Genomic DNA, 26716 nt, shown 5'->3' on the forward strand with positions numbered 1-26716 from the left:
CACACAAGCACGGAGAAAGAGCAGCAGCAACACCAAAAATACATATAATGTCACCAGTCCATGACTGCCCAGGGATCCTGGGCCGCCCAGACCCAGGACCCTGACAAAATTTCCAGTTGAACAGATCCCACCGCGCAGTCCTTTTCTTTTAAAAATAGTCCCTCCTCTTCCGCTCCTGTCCTGTGTTTCCTACATCATTCTCCATCTCTGAGTGATGTTATCTCATAGTCTTTTCTCTCCCTCGGTAATACTACAAATGTACATTTAGAATCAGAATCAGAATCAGAAAGGGTTTTATTGCCAAATGTTGAGCAGGTTTACAACATTAGGAAATTGCTGCGGTGCTTAGTGCAAACATACTGTCATAAATAACGCTTAAATAGACATGAGAAAAAAAAAATAAGAATAAGAATTAAAAGTGCTAAGTAGATAGATATATACATGAGTGCAGGTGGTGATCAGTGCCAAACATGGAATGATGCAGTGAACATAGCGTAGGGTCATGTGTTAGTGGTGGGAACAGTCATACGGTTATTGTTCATGTGTCCAACAGCAGAGGGGAAGAAACTGTTCTTATGGCGAGAGGTTCTGGTGCGAATGGACCGGAGCCTCCTGCCTGAGGGGAGCAGGTCAAACAGACTGTGTCCAAGGTGAGAAGGGTCAGCTGAGATCCGAGCTGCACGCCCCAGTGTCCTGGAGGTGTACAGGTCCTGCAGAGATGGGAGTCTGCAGCCAATCACCTTCTCAGCAGAGCGCACAACACGCTGCAGTCTCTGTTTGTCCCTGATAGTGGCTCCAGCGTACCACACGGTGATGGAGAAGGTGAGGATGGACTCGGTGATTGCAGTGTAGAATTGCATCATCGTCCGTGTTGGCAGGTTGAATTTCTTCAGCTGCCTCAGGAAGTACATCCTCTGCTGGGCTTTCTTAATGACGGAGGTGATGGTGGGCTCCCACTTCAGGTCCTGGGTGATGGTGGTACCCAGGAAGCGGAATGAGTCCACAGAGGTGATGAGGGTGTCAGTCAGGATGATTAGCTAGCTGCTGGCACACTGTGTGACTGTAACTGCACAGAAGCAGTCTGTTTGCTGATATTTGTTGGACTGTTTAGAAGGTTACATGTGTATTACTGTTAAAGTATACAATCAAGAGAGGGTTTCACTTGTTTGTTTTTGGAACTTTGTTTAAAGTTGTAACTTTCACTGGTGTGATATCTCACCACTAGATGTCAGTAGAGTACAGACTGCAGTCAGCTGAGTTCTGTTGTCTTACCCCCTCTAAAGTGCATAATCCTAGCAATGGTGGCTGCAGGAGGACGAAAAACTGTGACTGGTTGATCCATATGGAGTGCAGGCTGTCAGTCTGCTCTTTACCTGAGCTCTGAATAGAGCTTTGTTAGTTACTGAAGGCCATTTCTGTCGAATGACAGTGATACTGAGCTGAGTTGCTGAGTTTGTCCTGAACTTCTTTTGTTGGTAAGTGCTGCTGTTTTTGTCACTGTAAGCCTCTGTTAGCTGGTGTTAGTAAAACTTTCATTGTTGGACGCTTAGAGAATAAATCCTCAAATGATGTGCGGGTATCACACTGTTTACCAGAGGGAAAGTGTGATTTTCTTAGGAGACTCAGTGATAATATTAGCTGGCAAAATGTTAGCTTATAACCAGCTGGTGTTGTTGTTATTAAGCCAGGTCGTTGTCAGCTGTCTGGAGGGTCACATGTCTAATCTTCTGACAATAAATAACTGCGAAAATGTCTGGAATCGTTAATAAAGACATTTGGGACAGTTGTTAAATTGTATAACTCTCTCAATGCTCTCTACCTGACCACCTAAAATTGAGCCTTCTGATAATATGATGTAACTGAGATTCATTATGGTCAGCAGAATTTCTTTTTATTGCTGAATGTTGGAGGCACTGCCTTTCAAAGCAGAGACGTCGCCCTGATAGGATGATCGCTCTGCTGCAAGGCTGACTCAGAGAGCAAGTTTAGAATAACCAGTTAACCTAACACATATGTCTGTGGATGTGGAAGGAAACCAGAGCACTGAGAGAAAACCTACATAAAGAAAAGGGAACAGATGGGCTGTGGATCTTTGTGCCCTTTACCACCATGCCAAGTACCAAATAATCATATAGCCCACTGTAGAGTAGCCAAATGTGGTAAAAGATATTAATTATTTTTCATGTATTAGTATTAGTAATGTTGAAAGACACATGTATATTTAACAGGCTGTATCACCTTTTTTTTTTTTTTTTTTAATAAAATTCAGATTTGTTTTGCAGCTCTATATAGATTCTTTTTGGCCACTAAAATGCTCAAAAATGATATTTTGGGAGCACAGGTTGCTCACCCCAGAAGTGGAATAGCTACTTCTGAGGAAAAACGTTCTGATTTGGCTTTCATGAAGACCAGAAAACAAAGAAACCCGAGTCTGACTACATGATTGTCCAACAATCATAATATTCTGGTTGTAAGGAAATGTACTCAAAGGAGAGTTCATGTATAAACCAAGAAGAATAGTGAAAAATATCTGATTTCAAATAGTGGGTTAATCAATGGAAGAAAAAAATGTAAGAAATTTAAGCACAGAAACAACTTGTTAAAATTGTGTGTGTGTGTGTGTGTGTGTGTGTGTGTCCCTGTTAGATAACCTCCAGTACCCCCTTTCCATGGCCCTAAGATAGAGACATGGTTATGAAAATAGATGGGTGGTAAAATAAAAATGATTATCAATGATTCTTACCGCCTGTAAATCAAAGTCTGCCTGAGGTAGGATTTCAGAGGAAGAAACCATGAGGGAGCACAGTACCACTCCCAGAAGGGTGCGAAGTGAAGCCATAGCTGCTGATAAGTGGAGAAATGATGATGGATGAGATCGCAAATGAAGATCTGGAAGTTGCTGCCTGGTGACTCTTTATATAGAAGAGTGAGATTATCTCCCCACCAACAGCTGCACTTATACAAACCCCAGGTTCTGTGACGGCTTTGAACGTGTGACATTTTATGCAAACACTTGGTCAGTTTCATAACCACAAAGTTTATTCCTGCAGGGGCAGAATTGTATCCACTGTGTCCCTTGAACTTTTCCACATTTTGTCACATTACAGCCACAAACATGAATCAATTTTATTGGAATTCCACGTGAAAGACCAATACAAAGTGGTGTACACGTGAGAAGTGGAACGAAAATCATACATGATTTCAAACATTTTTTACAAATAAATAATTGGAAAGTGGGGTGTGCGTAATTATTCAGCCCCCTTTGGTCTGAGTGCAGTCAGTTGCCCATAGACATTGCCTGATGAGTGCTAATGACTTAATAGAGTGCACCTGTGTGTAATCTAATGTCAGTACAAATACAACTGCTCTGTGACGGCCTCAGAGGTTGTCCAAGAGAATATTGGGAGCAACAACACCATGAAGTCCAAAGAACACACCAGACAGGTCAGGGATAAACTTATTGAGAAATTTAAAGCAGGCTTAGGCTACAAAAGGATTTCCCAAGCCTTGAACATCCCACGGAGCACTGTTCAAGCGATCATTCAGAAATGGAAGGAGTATGGCACAACTGTAAACCTACCAAGACAAGGCCGTCCAGCTAAACTCACAGGCCGAACAAGGAGAGCGCTGATCAGAAATGCAGCCAAGAGGCCCATGGTGACTCTGGACGAGCTGCAGAGATCTACAGCTCAGGTGGGGGAATCTGTCCAAAGGACAACTATTAGTTGTGCACTGCACAAAGTTGGCCTTTGTAGAAGAGTGGCAAGAAGAAAGCCATTGTTAACAGAAAACCACAAGAAGTCCCGTTTGCAGTTTGCCACAAGCCATGTGGGGGACACAGCAAACATGTGGAAGAAGGTGCTCTGGTCAGATGAGACCAAAATGGAACTTTTTGGCCAAAATGCAAAACGCTATGTGTGGTGGAAAACTAACACTGCACATCACTCTGAACACACCATCCCCACTGCCAAACATGGTGGTGGCAGCATCATGCTCTGGGGGTGCTTCTCTTCAGCAGGGACAGGGAAGCTGGTCAGAGTTGATGGGAAGCTGGATGGAGCCAAATACATGGCAATCTTGGAAGAAAACCTCTTGGAGTCTGCAAAAGACTTGAGACTGGGGCGGAGGTTCACCTTCCAGCAGGACAACGACCCTAAACATAAAGCCAGGGCAACAATGGAATGGTTTAACACAAAACATATCCATGTGTTAGAATGGCCCAGTCCAAGTCCAGATCTAAATCCAATCGAGAGTCTGTGGCAAGATCTGAAAACTGCTGTTCACAAACGCTGTCCATCTAATCTGACTGAGCTGGAGCTGTTTTGCAAAGAAGAATGGGCAAAGATTTCAGTCTCTAGATGTGCAAAGCTGGTAGAGACATACCCTAAAAGACTGGCAGCTGTAATTGCAGCAAAAGGTGGTTCTACAAAGTATTGACTCAGGGGGCTGAATAATTACGCACACCCAACTTTGCAGTTATTTATTTGCAAAAAAATGTTTGGAATCATGTATGATTTTAATTCCACTTCTCACGTGTACATCACTTTGTATTGGTCTTTCACGTGGAATTCCAATAAAATTGATTCATGTTTGTGGCTGTAATGTGACAAAATGTGGAAAAGTTCAAGGGGGCCGAATACTTTTGCAAGCCACTGTAAACATGTTTCTTTCTTCACCCATATCACTGGAAAAATGCTTACCTGTTGACAGCGTAACCAGCCCACAATACAGCGTGTTATTCGGCTTATTTTACCCCGCTGTGCTTAGTTGGGAGCACCATTTTTTCCTGAAACTGAAAAGAAAATTACTGAGCTGCTCACATATGTGTAGAAGGGCTTTCTAAACACTAAAATAATAAATCTGAGGCCAGATCTTTAAAATATTTTTGTTATGTGGTTCAAATGCGGATTTTTCTGAGTTGAAGAAGGACTTCTTTTACTGTGACAGCATGACTTTTCACTTCTTTCCTTTTCAGATGTTGTATTAACAGGAATAGTGAAGTGCACTGAATATACCACTGGATAGCATCAGAGGAGTTTTCAGCACTCATATTTTAAGCTTAGTCAAGACCAGATATTTAAGGAGCGGCTGTGGCAGCAGTTTGTTGCCTGATTATTGTCTCCTCTACAGCATTAACTCATGCACGCATCCCTGCAGTATTTATAAGTTTGCAAGTCTGACACAGAAAGCAAATAATTTATTTTGTCCTGAGTGAATGCCCCTTAAAACTCACCTATTTCAGACTTGCAATTTAATACTATACAATATAGCAAATCTGCAACTTGATAGTGTTAAATAAAAGGATTTTCTTTTAAACTTGAAGCTTTGAAAATCGTTCCTTTTTCCATTAGGACAGAAATTAATATAAATCAAATTTGTTTAGGCGAATAGAAAATATTTTTAAAGATGTATATGGAAAACATGTTGATGCAGAAACATTTATTGAAGCTTCTGAGTTATTTGTGTAATCTTCTCCCGAAGTTCTCGGATAGATTTGGCCTTTAGATTGGGAATTTAACATCTTGTACAAAATTAAAGTTTTTAATTTAAGTTTGGTAGAATTCTATTTCAAAGAAAAACACGATTCTCTGCTAAGTTAATGACATCACATTCTACATTCTAAGCAGATGACATCACACTCAATTTGCTCTATCAGATCAAAGGAGCACGTGACATCTCAAAAGTCCTTAAATAGGACCACAGCGTGCTCTCAGTATGTCTCAGAACTGTGCGACTCTTTAGGAACACACCACGAGCCAACCTTTAGGAAAACGATTTGAAACGTTCAGTGTATGCAACGAAAACAAGTCCAAACCCTGATCAAATAGAAAAAATCTTCATTGTACATTGTAAGAGCAAAGACAAGAAGAATGCAGAGTATGCAGCAAAACGTTGATCCCCAGGAAGGAACCTCATCGGCCGCTGTTCGCCCTAACACAAAAGCGAAGCAGCCAAACCCAAAGCAAAGAGGGAAAAACCGGGCACCAAATGAGGTGACTTCATCTGCCAAACCAAAGGGTGAAAATAAGAATAAAAAGCAAAAAAATGCAAACCCCAGAGCCAGAAACCCTGGACCCAATCGAGGGCATGGGCCACATCAGCCCAATCCCCACTTTAACCCCAATAATGGGCCTGGGCAGCATTGCTACAATCCACACTTTTTACCGAACCGAGGGCCTGTGCCACATCAGCCCAATCCCCACTTTAACCCCAATAATGGGCCTGGGCAGCATTGGTACAAGCCACCGTTTTTACCGAACCGAGGGCCTGTGCCACATCAGCCCAATCCCCACTTTAACCCCAATAATGGGCCTGGGCAGCACTGGTACAAGCCACATTTTTTACCGAACCGAGGGCCTGTGCATCATCAGCCTGACTTTAGAACCAATGATGGACCATCTCAACCACAGCCTAATCCTCACTTAATGCCAAATGATGGCAAACGTCCACATAGTGAGACCGATGAAATGGCTGCACTGAGATTCCACCTGCAGGAGGCTCAGCACATGAGTAAAACCAATCTCTACAATATGACAGCCGCGAACCACAAAGCCTCTGCGGCTAAAACACAAAACGATTGGCTTCGCCTGAAGCTACAGTGCTGCAGAGGAAATGCTGAGAAAAAAATTCTTGAGCTCAAAAAACAACTGGAACAGGCTCACAGAAGCAGACCCGAGGAGAATCTCACCCCTGATGTGCCTGAGGCTCCTGTTCAAAACAGCAACACAGCTGTCACAGCTGCAGAGCTGAGTGTGGACGCTTCAACACAAACTACAGAAGCTCCGCACACAGACTCTGCAGAGGTGAAAACTGTTCGGGAAGCTGAGTTGGAGGTCCAATGTAAAAAACAGCAGGAAGAGATCGAACAACTCCGCGAGCAGCTCCTCAAAACACAGAAAAACCTAGAAGAGGAAGTTGCAAAACGTAAAGAACAGGAAGAAAGAGCCTCCTGTGAGTTCGCTGAGCTCATAGTCAAATTCTGCCTCAGTGAGGCTGTTTGTGAGGCAAATAATTTGGAGGTCCAAAACTTAAAAGAAGAGCTGGAAAAAACCAGAGCTTTCTACCTGGAGATTGTAACGAGGAAAAACCAGGAGAACGCAACAATCCGCAAACAACTCAAGAAAACAGAAGATGAAAAGATCATTCTTCAGGAGTCTTTGCGGTCTCTGCAAGAGACAATAAAAAAGGAAGAACCCGAGTCCAACGTTGGCAATCAGGATCATTCTCCAGCCAAAAAAGAGACCATAGATCAAAAAGAGACCAGGGTTAACAAAGCAGAAAATTCTCCAGCCCAAGTCGAGACACTCCAGGAGAATAAGCAAGAAAAAGAGGAGGCCAGTACTACCAAACCAGAAAATCCAGAGGCCCGAGATGACAACATGCAGAGAGAAAAGCCAAAAAAGAAAAAGAAGCGCAACTGGTTTCTGAGACTGTTCACTTAAGTGACTTCAACTCTGTCTCCTATAAAATCAAAGTTATATACAACTAAATATTAACAGTTACTTCAACTCCCTAAACATAAATTTTAAAGCATATTTGCTTTAATATTTAGTTGTGTATACATTTGTCATCGGCTCCACCCCTCCCAACCGGTCGCGGCAGATGGCCGCCCCTCCCTGAGCCTGGTTCTGCCGGAGGTTTCTACCTTTTTAAAGGTAGTTTTTCCTCCCCACTGTCGCCAAGTGCTTGCTCATAGGGGATTGTTGGGTTTTTTCTTTAATTCAGTTCAGTTCAATTCATTTGTATGTAAATACTGTTGAATTGAATTGAACTGAATTAAAGAAGATTTATAGGAGACAAAGTAAGTCACAGAGTGAACCAGGGTATTATAACATCTTACCCATAAAAATAAAAAATTGGATTAACCAAAACATCTGTTGTCTGAACCTGTAATTTTGTCTCATTTAAAACATGTAAAAATGTCAAATTAGAACAATCTAACAGCAGAAATAAAAATGTTTACATGCTGCTTGAAAACATTGTTCTGTGAATGATATCTACTGTATCTGTGCTGTTGATGCCTTTTGAAAGCATTCCTAACAGCATCTATCAAGTAATATGCCTTGCTCAATGGTTCATGGAAGTATTAACAGTTTTGGTAACTGACTTTGTAAATTGAAATTCTACAGCCTTACACTAGTAAACGCTTGTGCTACACACGGAAGACAGGTATAGTCAGCTCAGTATCCAGTGGGAAGTTTTCTCTTTGGCATCCACAGATGCAACAGCTCATAACTAAATGGTGCAAACAGAGGTGAATCCACCTAAGCAGCACTTGTACGATTGCCCCCCGGCTCCAACTCCCGGTAAACTGAAGACAGATTCAACCATCTGTGTGTTGAAAAATATTAATGAGTCCACACCGCATTTTCTTCTTAGTAATAGCCATGTAACAATAGAAATATAGAAACAGTAATTAATCAGATTACTAGTTACTGAAAAAAGTAACGGCCGTTATTCCCATCACTGATAATGACACGATTATTTGCATTTCCACTACTTATAAACTAGTGTCAGTATTTAATGATCAATATCCACAAATAAGAATTGGAAATAAATGGCACTGGATAAGCACAAATCTGACTGAGAACTTAAACTTCACCTTAATTTGTCTGTCTGTCCTGCTCACATCTCCAATGTTTGTACATGTTGTCATTAGCGTGTCTTCACTCAGCCACTCCACATCGGCCACACCGCTTTACTAACTAAAACACCGGGATCGGCACATAAGGACGCCGTCATAACCCGTCAACGACACTGATTAACGTTTATATGAATGTGAGTGGCATCGTTGGCTGGAGCAGCCAGTTACCGGTCACTCACTGACTCACACTCCAAAACAGCACAGAATCAATTGTTATGTATTTATTTTAATTCCAGGTTTGATTTTTTTCTGTTTTGTTTTGGGGGATTTTGTGCGCAGTGCAGATTTTGTGTGCGCGGAGACCGTGTCAGCAGTGTGCAGCTTAGAGGGAAAAGTGCAGACAGATGCTTTATCCTTAACACTTTTTATTAGCCAGCTGTAATAAAGATCCGGTACATGGTAGGTGGCTATAATTGCAGGCAGATAGAAGCAAAGTGATGAATATTGTTTGGGACATTTAATTAATTAATTCTTAATGTTTGAAAGACCACAGATAATGAATTAAAAGGAAAACTGTTGCAGGTTATGGATGCGAGTGGAAGTGGTCCTCTGTGACATGACCACTGGGACAGAAGACTGGGCAGCTGAGCACTCCTCTGAAGCAGTACAAACTACAGAACTAACTGAACCTCCATCCGCTATATAAATGTGATATTAAAATAATATTAATACAAGAAATACAAACTTCTAATTCTAATGATTTCACAAAGCTTCAAATAGCTCCATGTGCTTGCTGATTATATTGTAGATGGATGACTTTCCTTACACACTTGGAAAAATGAGACATTACATTTAAATGAGATGTCTGTTCCCCCTGATGTAACCCAGCTCTGAAACAATTTGTCCAAAAACAACAACAAAAAAAACGCGTTAGCTTGTGTAAATCTGAACACATCTTCTTCAAGAGTGCAGTGCAGTGTACAACAACAACAACAAATCATCAATCTGTCGATCCACTCGACATCTATCAATTAAAAAAAAAAAGAAAGTAAGCTTTAAATTTGTCACGGTTTGGCATGGCAGACCGTGGGGGGTGTAGGGAAGGAGGACCCAGGCGCGGTGCTCTGTGTGCGAACAGTACAAAACAACAATAAATCCCCGTGTTTTCCCCAGACTCCCGTGTCGTGTCCTCCTAGTGCTCTCTGCTCCCGTGTCTGCACTCCCGGTGCTCGCTGCTCTTCAGGCCTTCCACGCTCCTCCTGCGGGAAACAATAGCGGCAGCTGTCAGGACACTAAACAATGGCAGGCATGCACTTAACGACAAAACCTAAACTGGATGATTAACGTGAAGTCTCAAGCAATGATCACCAGGCCCGAAGGCGCCTGCAAACCAGTGTTCATACACACACACACACACACACACACAAGCACGGAGAAAGAGCAGCAGCAACACCAAAAATACATATAATGTCACCAGTCCATGACTGCCCAGGGATCCTGGGCCGCCCAGACCCAGGACCCTGACAAAATTTCCAGTTGAACAGATCCCACCGCGCAGTCCTTTTCTTTTAAAAATAGTCCCTCCTCTTCCGCTCCTGTCCTGTGTTTCCTACATCATTCTCCATCTCTGAGTGATGTTATCTCATAGTCTTTTCTCTCCCTCGGTAATACTACAAATGTACATTTAGAATCAGAATCAGAATCAGAAAGGGTTTTATTGCCAAATGTTGAGCAGGTTTACAACATTAGGAAATTGCTGCGGTGCTTAGTGCAAACATACTGTCATAAATAACGCTTAAATAGACATGAGAAAAAAAAAATAAGAATAAGAATTAAAAGTGCTAAGTAGATAGATATATACATGAGTGCAGGTGGTGATCAGTGCCAAACATGGAATGATGCAGTGAACATAGCGTAGGGTCATGTGTTAGTGGTGGGAACAGTCATACGGTTATTGTTCATGTGTCCAACAGCAGAGGGGAAGAAACTGTTCTTATGGCGAGAGGTTCTGGTGCGAATGGACCGGAGCCTCCTGCCTGAGGGGAGCAGGTCAAACAGACTGTGTCCAAGGTGAGAAGGGTCAGCTGAGATCCGAGCTGCACGCCCCAGTGTCCTGGAGGTGTACAGGTCCTGCAGAGATGGGAGTCTGCAGCCAATCACCTTCTCAGCAGAGCGCACAACACGCTGCAGTCTCTGTTTGTCCCTGATAGTGGCTCCAGCGTACCACACGGTGATGGAGAAGGTGAGGATGGACTCGGTGATTGCAGTGTAGAATTGCATCATCGTCCGTGTTGGCAGGTTGAATTTCTTCAGCTGCCTCAGGAAGTACATCCTCTGCTGGGCTTTCTTAATGACGGAGGTGATGGTGGGCTCCCACTTCAGGTCCTGGGTGATGGTGGTACCCAGGAAGCGGAATGAGTCCACAGAGGTGATGAGGGTGTCAGTCAGGATGATTAGCTAGCTGGCACACTGTGTGACTGTAACTGCACAGAAGCAGTCTGTTTGCTGATATTTGTTGGACTGTTTAGAAGGTTACATGTGTATTACTGTTAAAGTATACAATCAAGAGAGGGTTTCACTTGTTTGTTTTTGGAACTTTGTTTAAAGTTGTAACTTTCACTGGTGTGATATCTCACCACTAGATGTCAGTAGAGTACAGACTGCAGTCAGCTGAGTTCTGTTGTCTTACCCCCTCTAAAGTGCATAATCCTAGCAATGGTGGCTGCAGGAGGACGAAAAACTGTGACTGGTTGATCCATATGGAGTGCAGGCTGTCAGTCTGCTCTTTACCTGAGCTCTGAATAGAGCTTTGTTAGTTACTGAAGGCCATTTCTGTCGAATGACAGTGATACTGAGCTGAGTTGCTGAGTTTGTCCTGAACTTCTTTTGTTGGTAAGTGCTGCTGTTTTTGTCACTGTAAGCCTCTGTTAGCTGGTGTTAGTAAAACTTTCATTGTTGGACGCTTAGAGAATAAATCCTCAAATGATGTGCGGGTATCACACTGTTTACCAGAGGGAAAGTGTGATTTTCTTAGGAGACTCAGTGATAATATTAGCTGGCAAAATGTTAGCTTATAACCAGCTGGTGTTGTTGTTATTAAGCCAGGTCGTTGTCAGCTGTCTGGAGGGTCACATGTCTAATCTTCTGACAATAAATAACTGCGAAAATGTCTGGAATCGTTAATAAAGACATTTGGGACAGTTGTTAAATTGTATAACTCTCTCAATGCTCTCTACCTGACCACCTAAAATTGAGCCTTCTGATAATATGATGTAACTGAGATTCATTATGGTCAGCAGAATTTCTTTTTATTGCTGAATGTTGGAGGCACTGCCTTTCAAAGCAGAGACGTCGCCCTGATAGGATGATCGCTCTGCTGCAAGGCTGACTCAGAGAGCAAGTTTAGAATAACCAGTTAACCTAACACATATGTCTGTGGATGTGGAAGGAAACCAGAGCACTGAGAGAAAACCTACATAAAGAAAAGGGAACAGATGGGCTGTGGATCTTTGTGCCCTTTACCACCATGCCAAGTACCAAATAATCATATAGCCCACTGTAGAGTAGCCAAATGTGGTAAAAGATATTAATTATTTTTCATGTATTAGTATTAGTAATGTTGAAAGACACATGTATATTTAACAGGCTGTATCACCTTTTTTTTTTTTTTTTTTAATAAAATTCAGATTTGTTTTGCAGCTCTATATAGATTCTTTTTGGCCACTAAAATGCTCAAAAATGATATTTTGGGAGCACAGGTTGCTCACCCCAGAAGTGGAATAGCTACTTCTGAGGAAAAACGTTCTGATTTGGCTTTCATGAAGACCAGAAAACAAAGAAACCCGAGTCTGACTACATGATTGTCCAACAATCATAATATTCTGGTTGTAAGGAAATGTACTCAAAGGAGAGTTCATGTATAAACCAAGAAGAATAGTGAAAAATATCTGATTTCAAATAGTGGGTTAATCAATGGAAGAAAAAAATGTAAGAAATTTAAGCACAGAAACAACTTGTTAAAATTGTGTGTGTGTGTGTGTGTGTGTGTGTGTGTGTGTGTGTGTGTGTGTGTGTGTGTGTGTGTTTGTATAAGCAACTGTTGTGCTATGAGGTACTCTGACGTCACCACTCGGTAGCATATTGCCTTTAGTGTGTTGACTAAAACCACAATATGGGCAGATAAAACAAGGAGTCATTCTGACCTTCATCTACAGGTGGATGATCTAAGATCATTTAATCACATAAAATAAAACTCAGTGAATTGTAAACGGATGTAAATAAAAGCTTGAATATGCATTTAACTTATAATGTGACCACTGTTTGTTTTTAACAATCGAATGCTCTCTGCTCTCTCGTCTTCAGCTTGTTCAGAATGCTGCAGCCCGACTCTTGACAGGCACTCGTAAACGTGACCATATTTCCCCAGTCTTGGCTCGTTTACACTGGTTTCCAGTATGTTCTAGAATTGATTTTAAGATTTTATTGCTTGTTTGTAAGTCTCTAAATAGATTAGCTGCCTCATAGCTCTCTGATCTTTTAACTAAAAACACTGCAAATAGAACTTTTCAGTCAGCTGTTACATTGCTTCTGATTGTTCCTAAAGCACAGAGGAGACCAAGCGTTTGCCTAACCCTTTGGAACAGTCTGCCTCTTCAAAGTAGGACGTCTCCACCACTTTAAATCCCGTCTGAAAGCACATTTCTACTCCCTAGCTTTTAATTGTGACTGAGTTTTTGTTTTGTTCTCTTTAGGTGTGTTTGTTTTACTTTTTGCTTTGTATAGCACTTTGGTCAACCTCTGTTGTTTTTAAATGTGCTTATAAATAAACTGATTGATTGATTGATTGATTGCTTGAATACTATAAAGTGTGTGAATGGGGGAAAAATACATTTTGGTTGTGTTGTTATGGGTGTTCTTCAGTTTATTTCATACAAAGGATGAATAATGAAGAAAAATATTCTCGATGTTTGCATTTTTATTGTTAAAAACATCTCAAGATGGTGCTCAGGCACATTTCCATAACAGATGGTGTAAGATCTTCATGCAGTACTGGTGAGACGATCGGTGGGACAGAAGGTTAGGCAAGTGGACACTCCTCTGTAGAAGGAAAAATGGAAAGTGTAAGGTGATCAGTGCACAACATCACTGTATTCCAAGCTGTTTTTATATAGAACTTCACCACCAATGTAAAAGTACCGCTTTTAGGAAGAAGGACAGTATTTTCAGGAAGGATGCCGGTCTGCAAGCAGAACTGCCTGAACTTCTCCTGCACCTCATCGCTGAGATCCAAACTACGTCCTGTGAAGCCACGTGATGTAAATCTGCTGCAGTGGGTGTAACTTTGCTAAACGGTTTACTGAACACAGCTAAATGCAACTTTACCAAATAGTCTGTTAATGACAAAGGTTTCATTCCCTCTGGTGTTGAAGGAATAGGTCAGGGCGTACTCATCATACTTCACATCAACCATAAGCATGTCACTCACATACCCCCAGTCTGACAAAAAGGAAAAAAGCAGAAGAGAATATGTGAAAAAACAATACTGGATGATGATGATGGGAAATTATTCGTTTCCTCTCTTTGTGGGCGTACTCACGCCGACTCTTGTATGTGAATTTTCCAGGCACCTCGGTCTTGTTGGCTAAATTCTCCATTTTCTGACATGTATCATTACTGTCGCAAAGACATCACATTAATCTCCAGTGTAAATATTTTAATGCTATTCAAATGATATTTGCTCTGTCTGTCCTCTCGCACTCACGTAAGACTGAAGAACGACAACTCAAGACCTCCATCTTCAGTTGGCGTAATGATGGCCGTGCCGGTCTTCATATTGGCTTTGCGACTGACAAACCACTGGCCATTAGAGCAAATTCCAGTCCGGTACCACTTACCTGCCATCTGTGGACACACAAATGGAAAGCATTGAGAATTAGACAGAAGCACAAGAGCTGTTTGTTGTAACACAGAATATGTATTATCACACAAAATCCAGCGTGAAACATAACCACATAACATAAATGGTGAAGTCATTATAAAAGTAAATTGTGCAAAGGTTAGCCTCCCGTGTAGACTGCTAAACTGTCTTGGGGGGGGGGTCCCTGCTTATCCCTGTTAGATAACCTCCAGTACCCCCTTTCCATGGCCCTAAGATAGAGACATGGTTATGAAAATAGATGGGTGGTAAAATAAAAATGATTATCAATGATTCTTACCGCCTGTAAATCAAAGTCTGCCTGAGGTAGGATTTCAGAGGAAGAAACCATGAGGGAGCACAGTACCACTCCCAGAAGGGTGCGAAGTGAAGCCATAGCTGCTGATAAGTGGAGAAATGATGATGGAGGAGATCGCAAATGAAGATCTGGAAGTTGCTGCCTGGTGACTCTTTATATAGAAGAGTGAGATTATCTCCCCACCAACAGCTGCACTTATACAAACCCCAGGTTCTGTGACGGCTTTGAACGTGTGACATTTTATGCAAACACTTGGTCAGTTTCATAACCACAAAGTTTATTCCTGCAGGGGCAGAATTGTATCCACTGTGTCCCTTGAACTTTTCCAAATTTTGTCACATTACAGCCACAAACATGAATCAATTTTATTGGAATTCCACGTGAAAGACCAATACAAAGTGGTGTACACGTGAGAAGTGGAACGAAAATCATACATGATTTCAAACATTTTTTACAAATAAATAATTGGAAAGTGGGGTGTGCGTAATTATTCAGCCCCCTTTGGTCTGAGTGCAGTCAGTTGCCCATAGACATTGCCTGATGAGTGCTAATGACTTAATAGAGTGCACCTGTGTGTAATCTAATGTCAGTACAAATACAGCTGCTCTGTGACGGCCTCAGAGGTTGTCCAAGAGAATATTGGGAGCAACAACACCATGAAGTCCAAAGAACACACCAGACAGGTCAGGGATAAAGTTATTGAGAAATTTAAAGCAGGCTTAGGCTACAAAAGGATTTCCCAAGCCTTGAACATCCCACGGAGCACTGTTCAAGCGATCATTCAGAAATGGAAGGAGTATGGCACAACTGTAAACCTACCAAGACAAGGCCGTCCAGCTAAACTCACAGGCCGAACAAGGAGAGCGCTGATCAGAAATGCAGCCAAGAGGCCCATGGTGACTCTGGACGAGCTGCAGAGATCTACAGCTCAGGTGGGGGAATCTGTCCAAAGGACAACTATTAGTTGTGCACTGCACAAAGTTGGCCTTTGTAGAAGAGTGGCAAGAAGAAAGCCATTGTTAACAGAAAACCACAAGAAGTCCCGTTTGCAGTTTGCCACAAGCCATGTGGGGGACACAGCAAACATGTGGAAGAAGGTGCTCTGGTCAGATGAGACCAAAATGGAACTTTTTGGCCAAAATGCAAAACGCTATGTGTGGTGGAAAACTAACACTGCACATCACTCTGAACACACCATCCCCACTGCCAAACATGGTGGTGGCAGCATCATGCTCTGGGGGTGCTTCTCTTCAGCAGGGACAGGGAAGCTGGTCAGAGTTGATGGGAAGCTGGATGGAGCCAAATACATGGCAATCTTGGAAGAAAACCTCTTGGAGTCTGCAAAAGACTTGAGACTGGGGCGGAGGTTCACCTTCCAGCAGGACAACGACCCTAAACATAAAGCCAGGGCAACAATGGAATGGTTTAACACAAAACATATCCATGTGTTAGAATGGCCCAGTCCAAGTCCAGATCTAAATCCAATCGAGAGTCTGTGGCAAGATCTGAAAACTGCTGTTCACAAACGCTGTCCATCTAATCTGACTGAGCTGGAGCTGTTTTGCAAAGAAGAATGGGCAAAGATTTCAGTCTCTAGATGTGCAAAGCTGGTAGAGACATACCCTAAAAGACTGGCAGCTGTAATTGCAGCAAAAGGTGGTTCTACAAAGTATTGACTCAGGGGGCTGAATAATTACGCACACCCAACTTTGCAGTTATTTATTTGCAAAAAAATGTTTGGAATCATGTATGATTTTAATTCCACTTCTCACGTGTACATCACTTTGTATTGGTCTTTCACGTGGAATTCCAATAAAATTGATTCATGTTTGTGGCTGTAATGTGACAAAATGTGGAAAAGTTCAAGGGGGCCGAATACTTTTGCAAGCCACTGTAAACATGTTTCTTTCTTCACCCATATCACTGGAAAAATGCTTACCTGTTGACAGCGTAACCAGCCCACAATACAGCGTGTTATTCGGCTTATTTTACCCCGCTGTGCTTAGTTGGGAGCACCATTTTTTCCTGAAACTGAAAAGAAAATTACTGAGCTGCTCACATATGTGTAGAAGGGCTTTCTAAACACTAAAATAATAAATCTGAGGCCAGATCTTTAAAATATTTTTGTTATGTGGTTCAAATGCGGATTTTTCTGAGTTGAAGAAGGACTTCTTTTACTGTGACAGCATGACTTTTCACTTCTTTCCTTTTCAGATGTTGTATTAACAGGAATAGTGAAGTGCACTGAATATACCACTGGATAGCATCAGAGGAGTTTTCAGCACTCATATTTTAAGCTTAGTCAAGACCAGATATTTAAGGAGCGGCTGTGGCAGCAGTTTGTTGCCTGATTATTGTCTCCTCTACAGCATTAACTCATGCACGCATCCCTGCAGTATTTATAAGTTTGCAAGTCTGACACAGAAAGCAAATAATTTATTTTGTCCTGAGTGAATGCCCCTTAAAACTCACCTATTTCAGACTTGCAATTTAATACTATACAATATAGCAAATCTGCAACTTGATAGTGTTAAATAAAAGGATTTTCTTTTAAACTTGAAGCTTTGAAAATCGTTCCTTTTTCCATTAGGACAGAAATTAATATAAATCAAATTTGTTTAGGCGAATAGAAAATATTTTTAAAGATGTATATGGAAAACATGTTGATGCAGAAACATTTATTGAAGCTTCTGAGTTATTTGTGTAATCTTCTCCCGAAGTTCTCGGATAGATTTGGCCTTTAGATTGGGAATTTAACATCTTGTACAAAATTAAAGTTTTTAATTTAAGTTTGGTAGAATTCTATTTCAAAGAAAAACACGATTCTCTGCTAAGTTAATGACATCACATTCTACATTCTAAGCAGATGACATCACACTCAATTTGCTCTATCAGATCAAAGGAGCACGTGACATCTCAAAAGTCCTTAAATAGGACCACAGCGTGCTCTCAGTATGTCTCAGAACTGTGCGACTCTTTAGGAACACACCACGAGCCAACCTTTAGGAAAACGATTTGAAACGTTCAGTGTATGCAACGAAAACAAGTCCAAACCCTGATCAAATAGAAAAAATCTTCATTGTACATTGTAAGAGCAAAGACAAGAAGAATGCAGAGTATGCAGCAAAACGTTGATCCCCAGGAAGGAACCTCATCGGCCGCTGTTCGCCCTAACACAAAAGCGAAGCAGCCAAACCCAAAGCAAAGAGGGAAAAACCGGGCACCAAATGAGGTGACTTCATCTGCCAAACCAAAGGGTGAAAATAAGAATAAAAAGCAAAAAAATGCAAACCCCAGAGCCAGAAACCCTGGACCCAATCGAGGGCATGGGCCACATCAGCCCAATCCCCACTTTAACCCCAATAATGGGCCTGGGCAGCATTGCTACAATCCACACTTTTTACCGAACCGAGGGCCTGTGCCACATCAGCCCAATCCCCACTTTAACCCCAATAATGGGCCTGGGCAGCATTGGTACAAGCCACCGTTTTTACCGAACCGAGGGCCTGTGCCACATCAGCCCAATCCCCACTTTAACCCCAATAATGGGCCTGGGCAGCACTGGTACAAGCCACATTTTTTACCGAACCGAGGGCCTGTGCATCATCAGCCTGACTTTAGAACCAATGATGGACCATCTCAACCACAGCCTAATCCTCACTTAATGCCAAATGATGGCAAACGTCCACATAGTGAGACCGATGAAATAGCTGCACTGAGATTCCACCTGCAGGAGGCTCAGCACATGAGTAAAACCAATCTCTACAATATGACAGCCGCGAACCACAAAGCCTCTGCGGCTAAAACACAAAACGATTGGCTTCGCCTGAAGCTACAGTGCTGCAGAGGAAATGCTGAGAAAAAAATTCTTGAGCTCAAAAAACAACTGGAACAGGCTCACAGAAGCAGACCCGAGGAGAATCTCACCCCTGATGTGCCTGAGGCTCCTGTTCAAAACAGCAACACAGCTGTCACAGCTGCAGAGCTGAGTGTGGACGCTTCAACACAAACTACAGAAGCTCCGCACACAGACTCTGCAGAGGTGAAAACTGTTCGGGAAGCTGAGTTGGAGGTCCAATGTAAAAAACAGCAGGAAGAGATCGAACAACTCCGCGAGCAGCTCCTCAAAACACAGAAAAACCTAGAAGAGGAAGTTGCAAAACGTAAAGAACAGGAAGAAAGAGCCCCCTGTCAGTTCGCTGAGCTCATAGTCAAACTCTGCCTCAGTGAGGCTGTTTGTGAGGCAAATAATTTGGAGGTCCAAAACTTAAAAGAAGAGCTGGAAAAAACCAGAGCTTTCTACCTGGAGATTGTAACGAGGAAAAACCAGGAGAACGCAACAATCCGCAAACAACTCAAGAAAACAGAAGATGAAAAGATCATTCTTCAGGAGTCTTTGCGGTCTCTGCAAGAGACAATAAAAAAGGAAGAACCCGAGTCCAACGTTGGCAATCAGGATCATTCTCCAGCCAAAAAAGAGACCATAGATCAAAAAGAGACCAGGGTTAACAAAGCAGAAAATTCTCCAGCCCAAGTCGAGACACTCCAGGAGAATAAGCAAGAAAAAGAGGAGGCCAGTACTACCAAACCAGAAAATCCAGAGGCCCGAGATGACAACATGCAGAGAGAAAAGCCAAAAAAGAAAAAGAAGCGCAACTGGTTTCTGAGACTGTTCACTTAAGTGACTTCAACTCTGTCTCCTATAAAATCAAAGTTATATACAACTAAATATTAACAGTTACTTCAACTCCCTAAACATAAATTTTAAAGCATATTTGCTTTAATATTTAGTTGTGTATACATTTGTCATCGGCTCCACCCCTCCCAACCGGTCGCGGCAGATGGCCGCCCCTCCCTGAGCCTGGTTCTGCCGGAGGTTTCTACCTTTTTAAAGGTAGTTTTTCCTCCCCACTGTCGCCAAGTGCTTGCTCATAGGGGATTGTTGGGTTTTTTCTTTAATTCAGTTCAGTTCAATTCATTTGTATGTAAATACTGTTGAATTGAATTGAACTGAATTAAAGAAGATTTATAGGAGACAAAGTAAGTCACAGAGTGAACCAGGGTATTATAACATCTTACCCATAAAAATAAAAAATTGGATTAACCAAAACATCTGTTGTCTGAACCTGTAATTTTGTCTCATTTAAAACATGTAAAAATGTCAAATTAGAACAATCTAACAGCAGAAATAAAAATGTTTACATGCTGCTTGAAAACATTGTTCTGTGAATGATATCTACTGTATCTGTGCTGTTGATGCCTTTTGAAAGCATTCCTAATAGCATCTATCAAGTAATATGCCTTGCTCAATGGTTCATGGAAGTATTAACAGTTTTGGTAACTGACTTTGTAAATTGAAATTCTACAGCCTTACACTAGTAAACGCTTGTGCTACACACGGAAGACAGGTATAGTCAGCTCAGTATCCAGTGGGAAGTTTTCTCTTTGGCATCCACAGATGCAACAGCTCATAACTAAATGGTGCAAACAGAGGTGAATCCACCTAAGCAGCACTTGTACGATTGCCCCCCGGCTCCAACTCCCGGTAAACTGAAGACAGATTCAACCATCTGTGTGTTGAAAAATATTAATGAGTCCACACCGCATTTTCTTCTTAGTAATAGCCATGTAACAATAGAAATATAGAAACAGTAATTAATCAGATTACTAGTTACTGAAAAAAGTAACGGCCGTTATTCCCATCACTGATAATGACACGATTATTTGCATTTCCACTACTTATAAACTAGTGTCAGTATTTAATGATCAATATCCACAAATAAGAATTGGAAATAAATGGCACTGGATAAGCACAAATCTGACTGAGAACTTAAACTTCACCTTAATTTGTCTGTCTGTCCTGCTCACATCTCCAATGTTTGTACACGTTGTCATTAGCGTGTCTTCACTCAGCCACTCCACATCGGCCACACCGCTTTACTAACTAAAACACCGGGATCGGCACATAAGGACGCCGTCATAACCCGTCAACGACACTGATTAACGTTTATATGAATGTGAGTGGCATCGTTGGCTGGAGCAGCCAGTTACCGGTCACTCACTGACTCACACTCCAAAACAGCACAGAATCAATTGTTATGTATTTATTTTAATTCCAGGTTTGATTTTTTTCTGTTTTGTTTTGGGGGGTTTTGTGCGCAGTGCAGATTTTGTGTGCGCGGAGACCGTGTCAGCAGTGCGCAGCTTAGAGGGAAAAGTGCAGACAGATGCTTTATCCTTAACACTTTTTATTAGCCAGCTGTAATAAAGATCCGGTACATGGTAGGTGGCTATAATTGCAGGCAGATAGAAGCAAAGTGATGAATATTGTTTGGGACATTTAATTAATTAATTCTTAATGTTTGAAAGACCACAGATAATGAATTAAAAGGAAAACTGTTGCAGGTTATGGATGCGAGTGGAAGTGGTCCTCTGTGACATGACCACTGGGACAGAAGACTGGGCAGCTGAGCACTCCTCTGAAGCAGTACAAACTACAGAACTAACTGAACCTCCATCCGCTATATAAATGTGATATTAAAATAATATTAATACAAGAAATACAAACTTCTAATTCTAATGATTTCACAAAGCTTCAAATAGCTCCATGTGCTTGCTGATTATATTGTAGATGGATGACTTTCCTTACACACTTGGAAAAATGAGACATTACATTTAAATGAGATGTCTGTTCCCCCTGATGTAACCCAGCTCTGAAACAATTTGTCCAAAAACAACAACAAAAAAAACGCGTTAGCTTGTGTAAATCTGAACACATCTTCTTCAAGAGTGCAGTGCAGTGTACAACAACAACAACAAATCATCAATCTGTCGATCCACTCGACATCTATCAATTAAAAAAAAAAAAGAAAGTAAGCTTTAAATTTGTCACGGTTTGGCATGGCAGACCGTGGGGGGTGTAGGGAAGGAGGACCCAGGCGCGGTGCTCTGTGTGCGAACAGTACAAAACAACAATAAATCCCCGTGTTTTCCCCAGACTCCCGTGTCGTGTCCTCCTAGTGCTCTCTGCTCCCGTGTCTGCACTCCCGGTGCTCGCTGCTCTTCAGGCCTTCCACGCTCCTCCTGCGGGAAACAATAGCGGCAGCTGTCAGGACACTAAACAATGGCAGGCATGCACTTAACGACAAAACCTAAACTGGATGATTAACGTGAAGTCTCAAGCAATGATCACCAGGCCCGAAGGCGCCTGCAAACCAGTGTTCATACACACACACACACACACACACACAAGCACGGAGAAAGAGCAGCAGCAACACCAAAAATACATATAATGTCACCAGTCCATGACTGCCCAGGGATCCTGGGCCGCCCAGACCCAGGACCCTGACAAAATTTCCAGTTGAACAGATCCCACCGCGCAGTCCTTTTCTTTTAAAAATAGTCCCTCCTCTTCCGCTCCTGTCCTGTGTTTCCTACATCATTCTCCATCTCTGAGTGATGTTATCTCATAGTCTTTTCTCTCCCTCGGTAATACTACAAATGTACATTTAGAATCAGAATCAGAATCAGAAAGGGTTTTATTGCCAAATGTTGAGCAGGTTTACAACATTAGGAAATTGCTGCGGTGCTTAGTGCAAACATACTGTCATAAATAACGCTTAAATAGACATGAGAAAAAAAAAATAAGAATAAGAATTAAAAGTGCTAAGTAGATAGATATATACATGAGTGCAGGTGGTGATCAGTGCCAAACATGGAATGATGCAGTGAACATAGCGTAGGGTCATGTGTTAGTGGTGGGAACAGTCATACGGTTATTGTTCATGTGTCCAACAGCAGAGGGGAAGAAACTGTTCTTATGGCGAGAGGTTCTGGTGCGAATGGACCGGAGCCTCCTGCCTGAGGGGAGCAGGTCAAACAGACTGTGTCCAAGGTGAGAAGGGTCAGCTGAGATCCGAGCTGCACGCCCCAGTGTCCTGGAGGTGTACAGGTCCTGCAGAGATGGGAGTCTGCAGCCAATCACCTTCTCAGCAGAGCGCACAACACGCTGCAGTCTCTGTTTGTCCCTGATAGTGGCTCCAGCGTACCACACGGTGATGGAGAAGGTGAGGATGGACTCGGTGATTGCAGTGTAGAATTGCATCATCGTCCGTGTTGGCAGGTTGAATTTCTTCAGCTGCCTCAGGAAGTACATCCTCTGCTGGGCTTTCTTAATGACGGAGGTGATGGTGGGCTCCCACTTCAGGTCCTGGGTGATGGTGGTACCCAGGAAGCGGAATGAGTCCACAGAGGTGATGAGGGTGTCAGTCAGGATGATTAGCTAGCTGCTGGCACACTGTGTGACTGTAACTGCACAGAAGCAGTCTGTTTGCTGATATTTGTTGGACTGTTTAGAAGGTTACATGTGTATTACTGTTAAAGTATACAATCAAGAGAGGGTTTCACTTGTTTGTTTTTGGAACTTTGTTTAAAGTTGTAACTTTCACTGGTGTGATATCTCACCACTAGATGTCAGTAGAGTACAGACTGCAGTCAGCTGAGTTCTGTTGTCTTACCCCCTCTAAAGTGCATAATCCTAGCAATGGTGGCTGCAGGAGGACGAAAAACTGTGACTGGTTGATCCATATGGAGTGCAGGCTGTCAGTCTGCTCTTTACCTGAGCTCTGAATAGAGCTTTGTTAGTTACTGAAGGCCATTTCTGTCGAATGACAGCGATACTGAGCTGAGTTGCTGAGTTTGTCCTGAACTTCTTTTGTTGGTAAGTGCTGCTGTTTTTGTCACTGTAAGCCTCTGTTAGCTGGTGTTAGTAAAACTTTCATTGTTGGACGCTTAGAGAATAAATCCTCAAATGATGTGCGGGTATCACACTGTTTACCAGAGGGAAAGTGTGATTTTCTTAGGAGACTCAGTGATAATATTAGCTGGCAAAATGTTAGCTTATAACCAGCTGGTGTTGTTGTTATTAAGCCAGGTCGTTGTCAGCTGTCTGGAGGGTCACATGTCTAATCTTCTGACAATAAATAACTGCGAAAATGTCTGGAATCGTTAATAAAGACATTTGGGACAGTTGTTAAATTGTATAACTCTCTCAATGCTCTCTACCTGACCACCTAAAATTGAGCCTTCTGATAATATGATGTAACTGAGATTCATTATGGTCAGCAGAATTTCTTTTTATTGCTGAATGTTGGAGGCACTGCCTTTCAAAGCAGAGACGTCGCCCTGATTGGATGATCGCTCTGCTGCAAGGCTGACTCAGAGAGCAAGTTTAGAATAACCAGTTAACCTAACACATATGTCTGTGGATGTGGAAGGAAACCAGAGCACTGAGAGAAAACCTACATAAAGAAAAGGGAACAGATGGGCTGTGGATCTTTGTGCCCTTTACCACCATGCCAAGTACCAAACAATCATATAGCCCACTGTAGAGTAGCCAAATGTGGTAAAAGATATTAATTATTTTTCATGTATTAGTATTAGTAATGTTGAAAGACACATGTATATTTAACAGGCTGTATCACTTTTTTTTTTTTTATATATATAAAATTCAGATTTGTTTTGCAGCTCTATATAGATTCTTTTTGGCCACTAAAATGCTCAAAAATGATATTTTGGGAGCACAGGTTGCTCACCCCAGAAGTGGAATAGCTACTTCTGAGGAAAAACGTTTTGATTTGGCTTTCATGAAGACCAGAAAACAAAGAAACCCGAGTCTGACTACATGATTGTCCAACAATCATAATATTCTGGTTGTAAGGAAATGTACTCAAAGGAGAGTTCATGTATAAACCAAGAAGAATAGTGAAAAATATCTGATTTCAAATAGTGGGTTAATCAATGGAAGAAAAAAATGTAAGAAATTTAAGCACAGAAACAACTTGTTAAAATTGTGTGTGTGTGTGTGTGTGTGTGTGTGTGTGTGTGTGTGTGTGTGTGTGTGTGTGTGTTTGTATAAGCAACTGTTGTGCTATGAGGTACTCTGACGTCAGCACTCGGTAGCATATTGCCTTTAGTGTGTTGACTAAAACCACAATATGGGCAGATAAAACAAGGAATCATTCTGACCTTCATCTACAGGTGGATGATCTAAGATCATTTAATCACATAAAATAAAACTCAGTGAATTGTAAACGGATGTAAATAAAAGCTTGAATATGCATTTAACTTATAATGTGACCACTGTTTGTTTTTAACAATCGAATGCTCTCTGCTCTCTCGTCTTCAGCTTGTTCAGAATGCTGCAGCCCGACTCTTGACAGGCACTCGTAAACGTGACCATATTTCCCCAGTCTTGGCTCGTTTACACTGGTTTCCAGTATGTTCTAGAATTGATTTTAAGATTTTATTGCTTGTTTGTAAGTCTCTAAATGGATTAGCTGCCTCGTAGCTCTCTGATCTTTTAACTAAAAACACTGCAAATACAACTTTTCAGTCAGCTGTTACATTGCTTCTGATTGTTCCTAAAGCACAGAGGAGACCAAGCGTTTGCCTGACCCTTTGGAACAGTCTGCCTCTTCAAATTAGGACGTCTCCACCACTTTAAATCCCGTCTGAAAGCACATTTCTACTCCCTAGCTTTTAATTGTGACTGAGTTTTTGTTTTGTTCTCTTTAGGTGTGTTTGTTTTACTTTTTGCTTTGTATAGCACTTTGGTCAACCTCTGTTGTTTTTAAATGTGCTTATAAATAAACTGATTGATTGATTGATTGATTGATTGATTGGTTGCTGGAATACTATAAAGTGTGTAAATGGGGGAAAAATACATTTTGGTTGTGTTGTTATGGGTGTTCTTCAGTTTATTTCATACAAAGGATGAATAATGAAGAAAAATATTCTCGATGTTTGCATTTTTATTGTTAAAAACATCTCAAGATGGTGCTCAGGCACATTTCCATAACAGATGGTGTAAGATCTTCATGCAGTACTGGTGAGACGATCGGTGGGACAGAAGGTTAGGCAAGTGGACACTCCTCTGTAGAAGGAAAAATGGAAAGTGTAAGGTGATCAGTGCACAACATCACTGTATTCCAAGCTGTTTTTATATAGAACTTCACCACCAATGTAAAAGTACCGCTTTTAGGAAGAAGGACAGTATTTTCAGGAAGGATGCCGGTCTGCAAGCAGAACTGCCTGAACTTCTCCTGCACCTCATCGCTGAGGTCCAAACTACGTCCTGTGAAGCCACGTGATGTAAATCTGCTGCAGTGGGTGTAACTTTGCTAAACGGTTTACTGAACACAGCTAAATGCAACTTTACCAAATAGTCTGTTAATGACAAAGGTTTCATTCCCTCTGGTGTTGAAGGAATAGGTCAGGGCGTACTCATCATACTTCACATCAACCATAAGCATGTCACTCACATACCCCCAGTCTGACAAAAAGGAAAAAAGCAGAAGAGAATATGTGAAAAAACAGTACTGGATGATGATGATGGAAAATTATTCGTTTCCTCTCTTTGTGGGCGTACTCACGCCGACTCTTGTATGTGAATTTTCCAGGCACCTCGGTCTTGTTGGCTAAATTCTCCATTTTCTGACATGTATCATTACTGTCGCAAAGACATCACATTAATCTCCAGTGTAAATATTTTAATGCTATTCAAATGATATTTGCTCTGTCTGTCCTCTCGCACTCACGTAAGACTGAAGAACGACAACTCAAGACCTCCATCTTCAGTTGGCGTAATGATGGCCGTGCCGGTCTTCATATTGGCTTTGCGACTGACAAACCACTGGCCATTAGAGCAAATTCCAGTCCGGTACCACTTACCTGCCATCTGTGGACACACAAATGGAAAGCATTGAGAATTAGACAGAAGCACAAGAGCTGTTTGTTGTAACACAGAATATGTATTATCACACAAAATCCAGCGTGAAACATAACCACATAACATAAATGGTGAAGTCATTATAAAAGTAAATTGTGCAAAGGTTAGCCT

General features: G+C 41.8%; 1 protein-coding gene and 2 long non-coding RNA genes across 3 annotated transcripts; all 3 read right to left on the reverse strand.

Moving 5' to 3' along the window:
* Nucleotides 1-13541: 13541 nt before the first annotated feature.
* On the reverse strand, nucleotides 13542-15010 carry LOC146379190 (lipocalin-like). The gene is made up of 5 exons (XM_084941270.1): nucleotides 14800-15010; nucleotides 14346-14485; nucleotides 14181-14257; nucleotides 13781-14080; nucleotides 13542-13681 (listed from the first exon to the last, which is right to left on the reverse strand). The coding sequence occupies exons 1-4, from the start codon at nucleotides 14893-14895 to the stop codon at nucleotides 13938-13940; spliced, it is 456 nt and encodes a 151-aa protein (XP_084797396.1). The 5' UTR covers nucleotides 14896-15010; the 3' UTR covers nucleotides 13542-13681; nucleotides 13781-13937.
* Nucleotides 15011-25610: 10600 nt separating this feature from the next.
* LOC146379191 (uncharacterized) lies at nucleotides 25611-25943 on the reverse strand. The gene is made up of 2 exons (XR_014801464.1): nucleotides 25850-25943; nucleotides 25611-25750 (listed from the first exon to the last, which is right to left on the reverse strand). It is a non-coding gene; the product is annotated as an uncharacterized LOC146379191 (long non-coding RNA).
* A 30-nt stretch (nucleotides 25944-25973) lies between these two features.
* Nucleotides 25974-26716, reverse strand: LOC146379192 (uncharacterized). The gene is made up of 3 exons (XR_014801463.1): nucleotides 26415-26716; nucleotides 26250-26326; nucleotides 25974-26149 (listed from the first exon to the last, which is right to left on the reverse strand). It is a non-coding gene; the product is annotated as an uncharacterized LOC146379192 (long non-coding RNA).

This window comes from Perissodus microlepis, chromosome 10 (genome assembly GCF_051167445.1).
Source record: "Perissodus microlepis isolate ML-2025 ecotype Zambia chromosome 10, ASM5116744v1, whole genome shotgun sequence".
Classification (NCBI taxonomy): Eukaryota; Metazoa; Chordata; class Actinopteri; order Cichliformes; family Cichlidae; genus Perissodus; species Perissodus microlepis.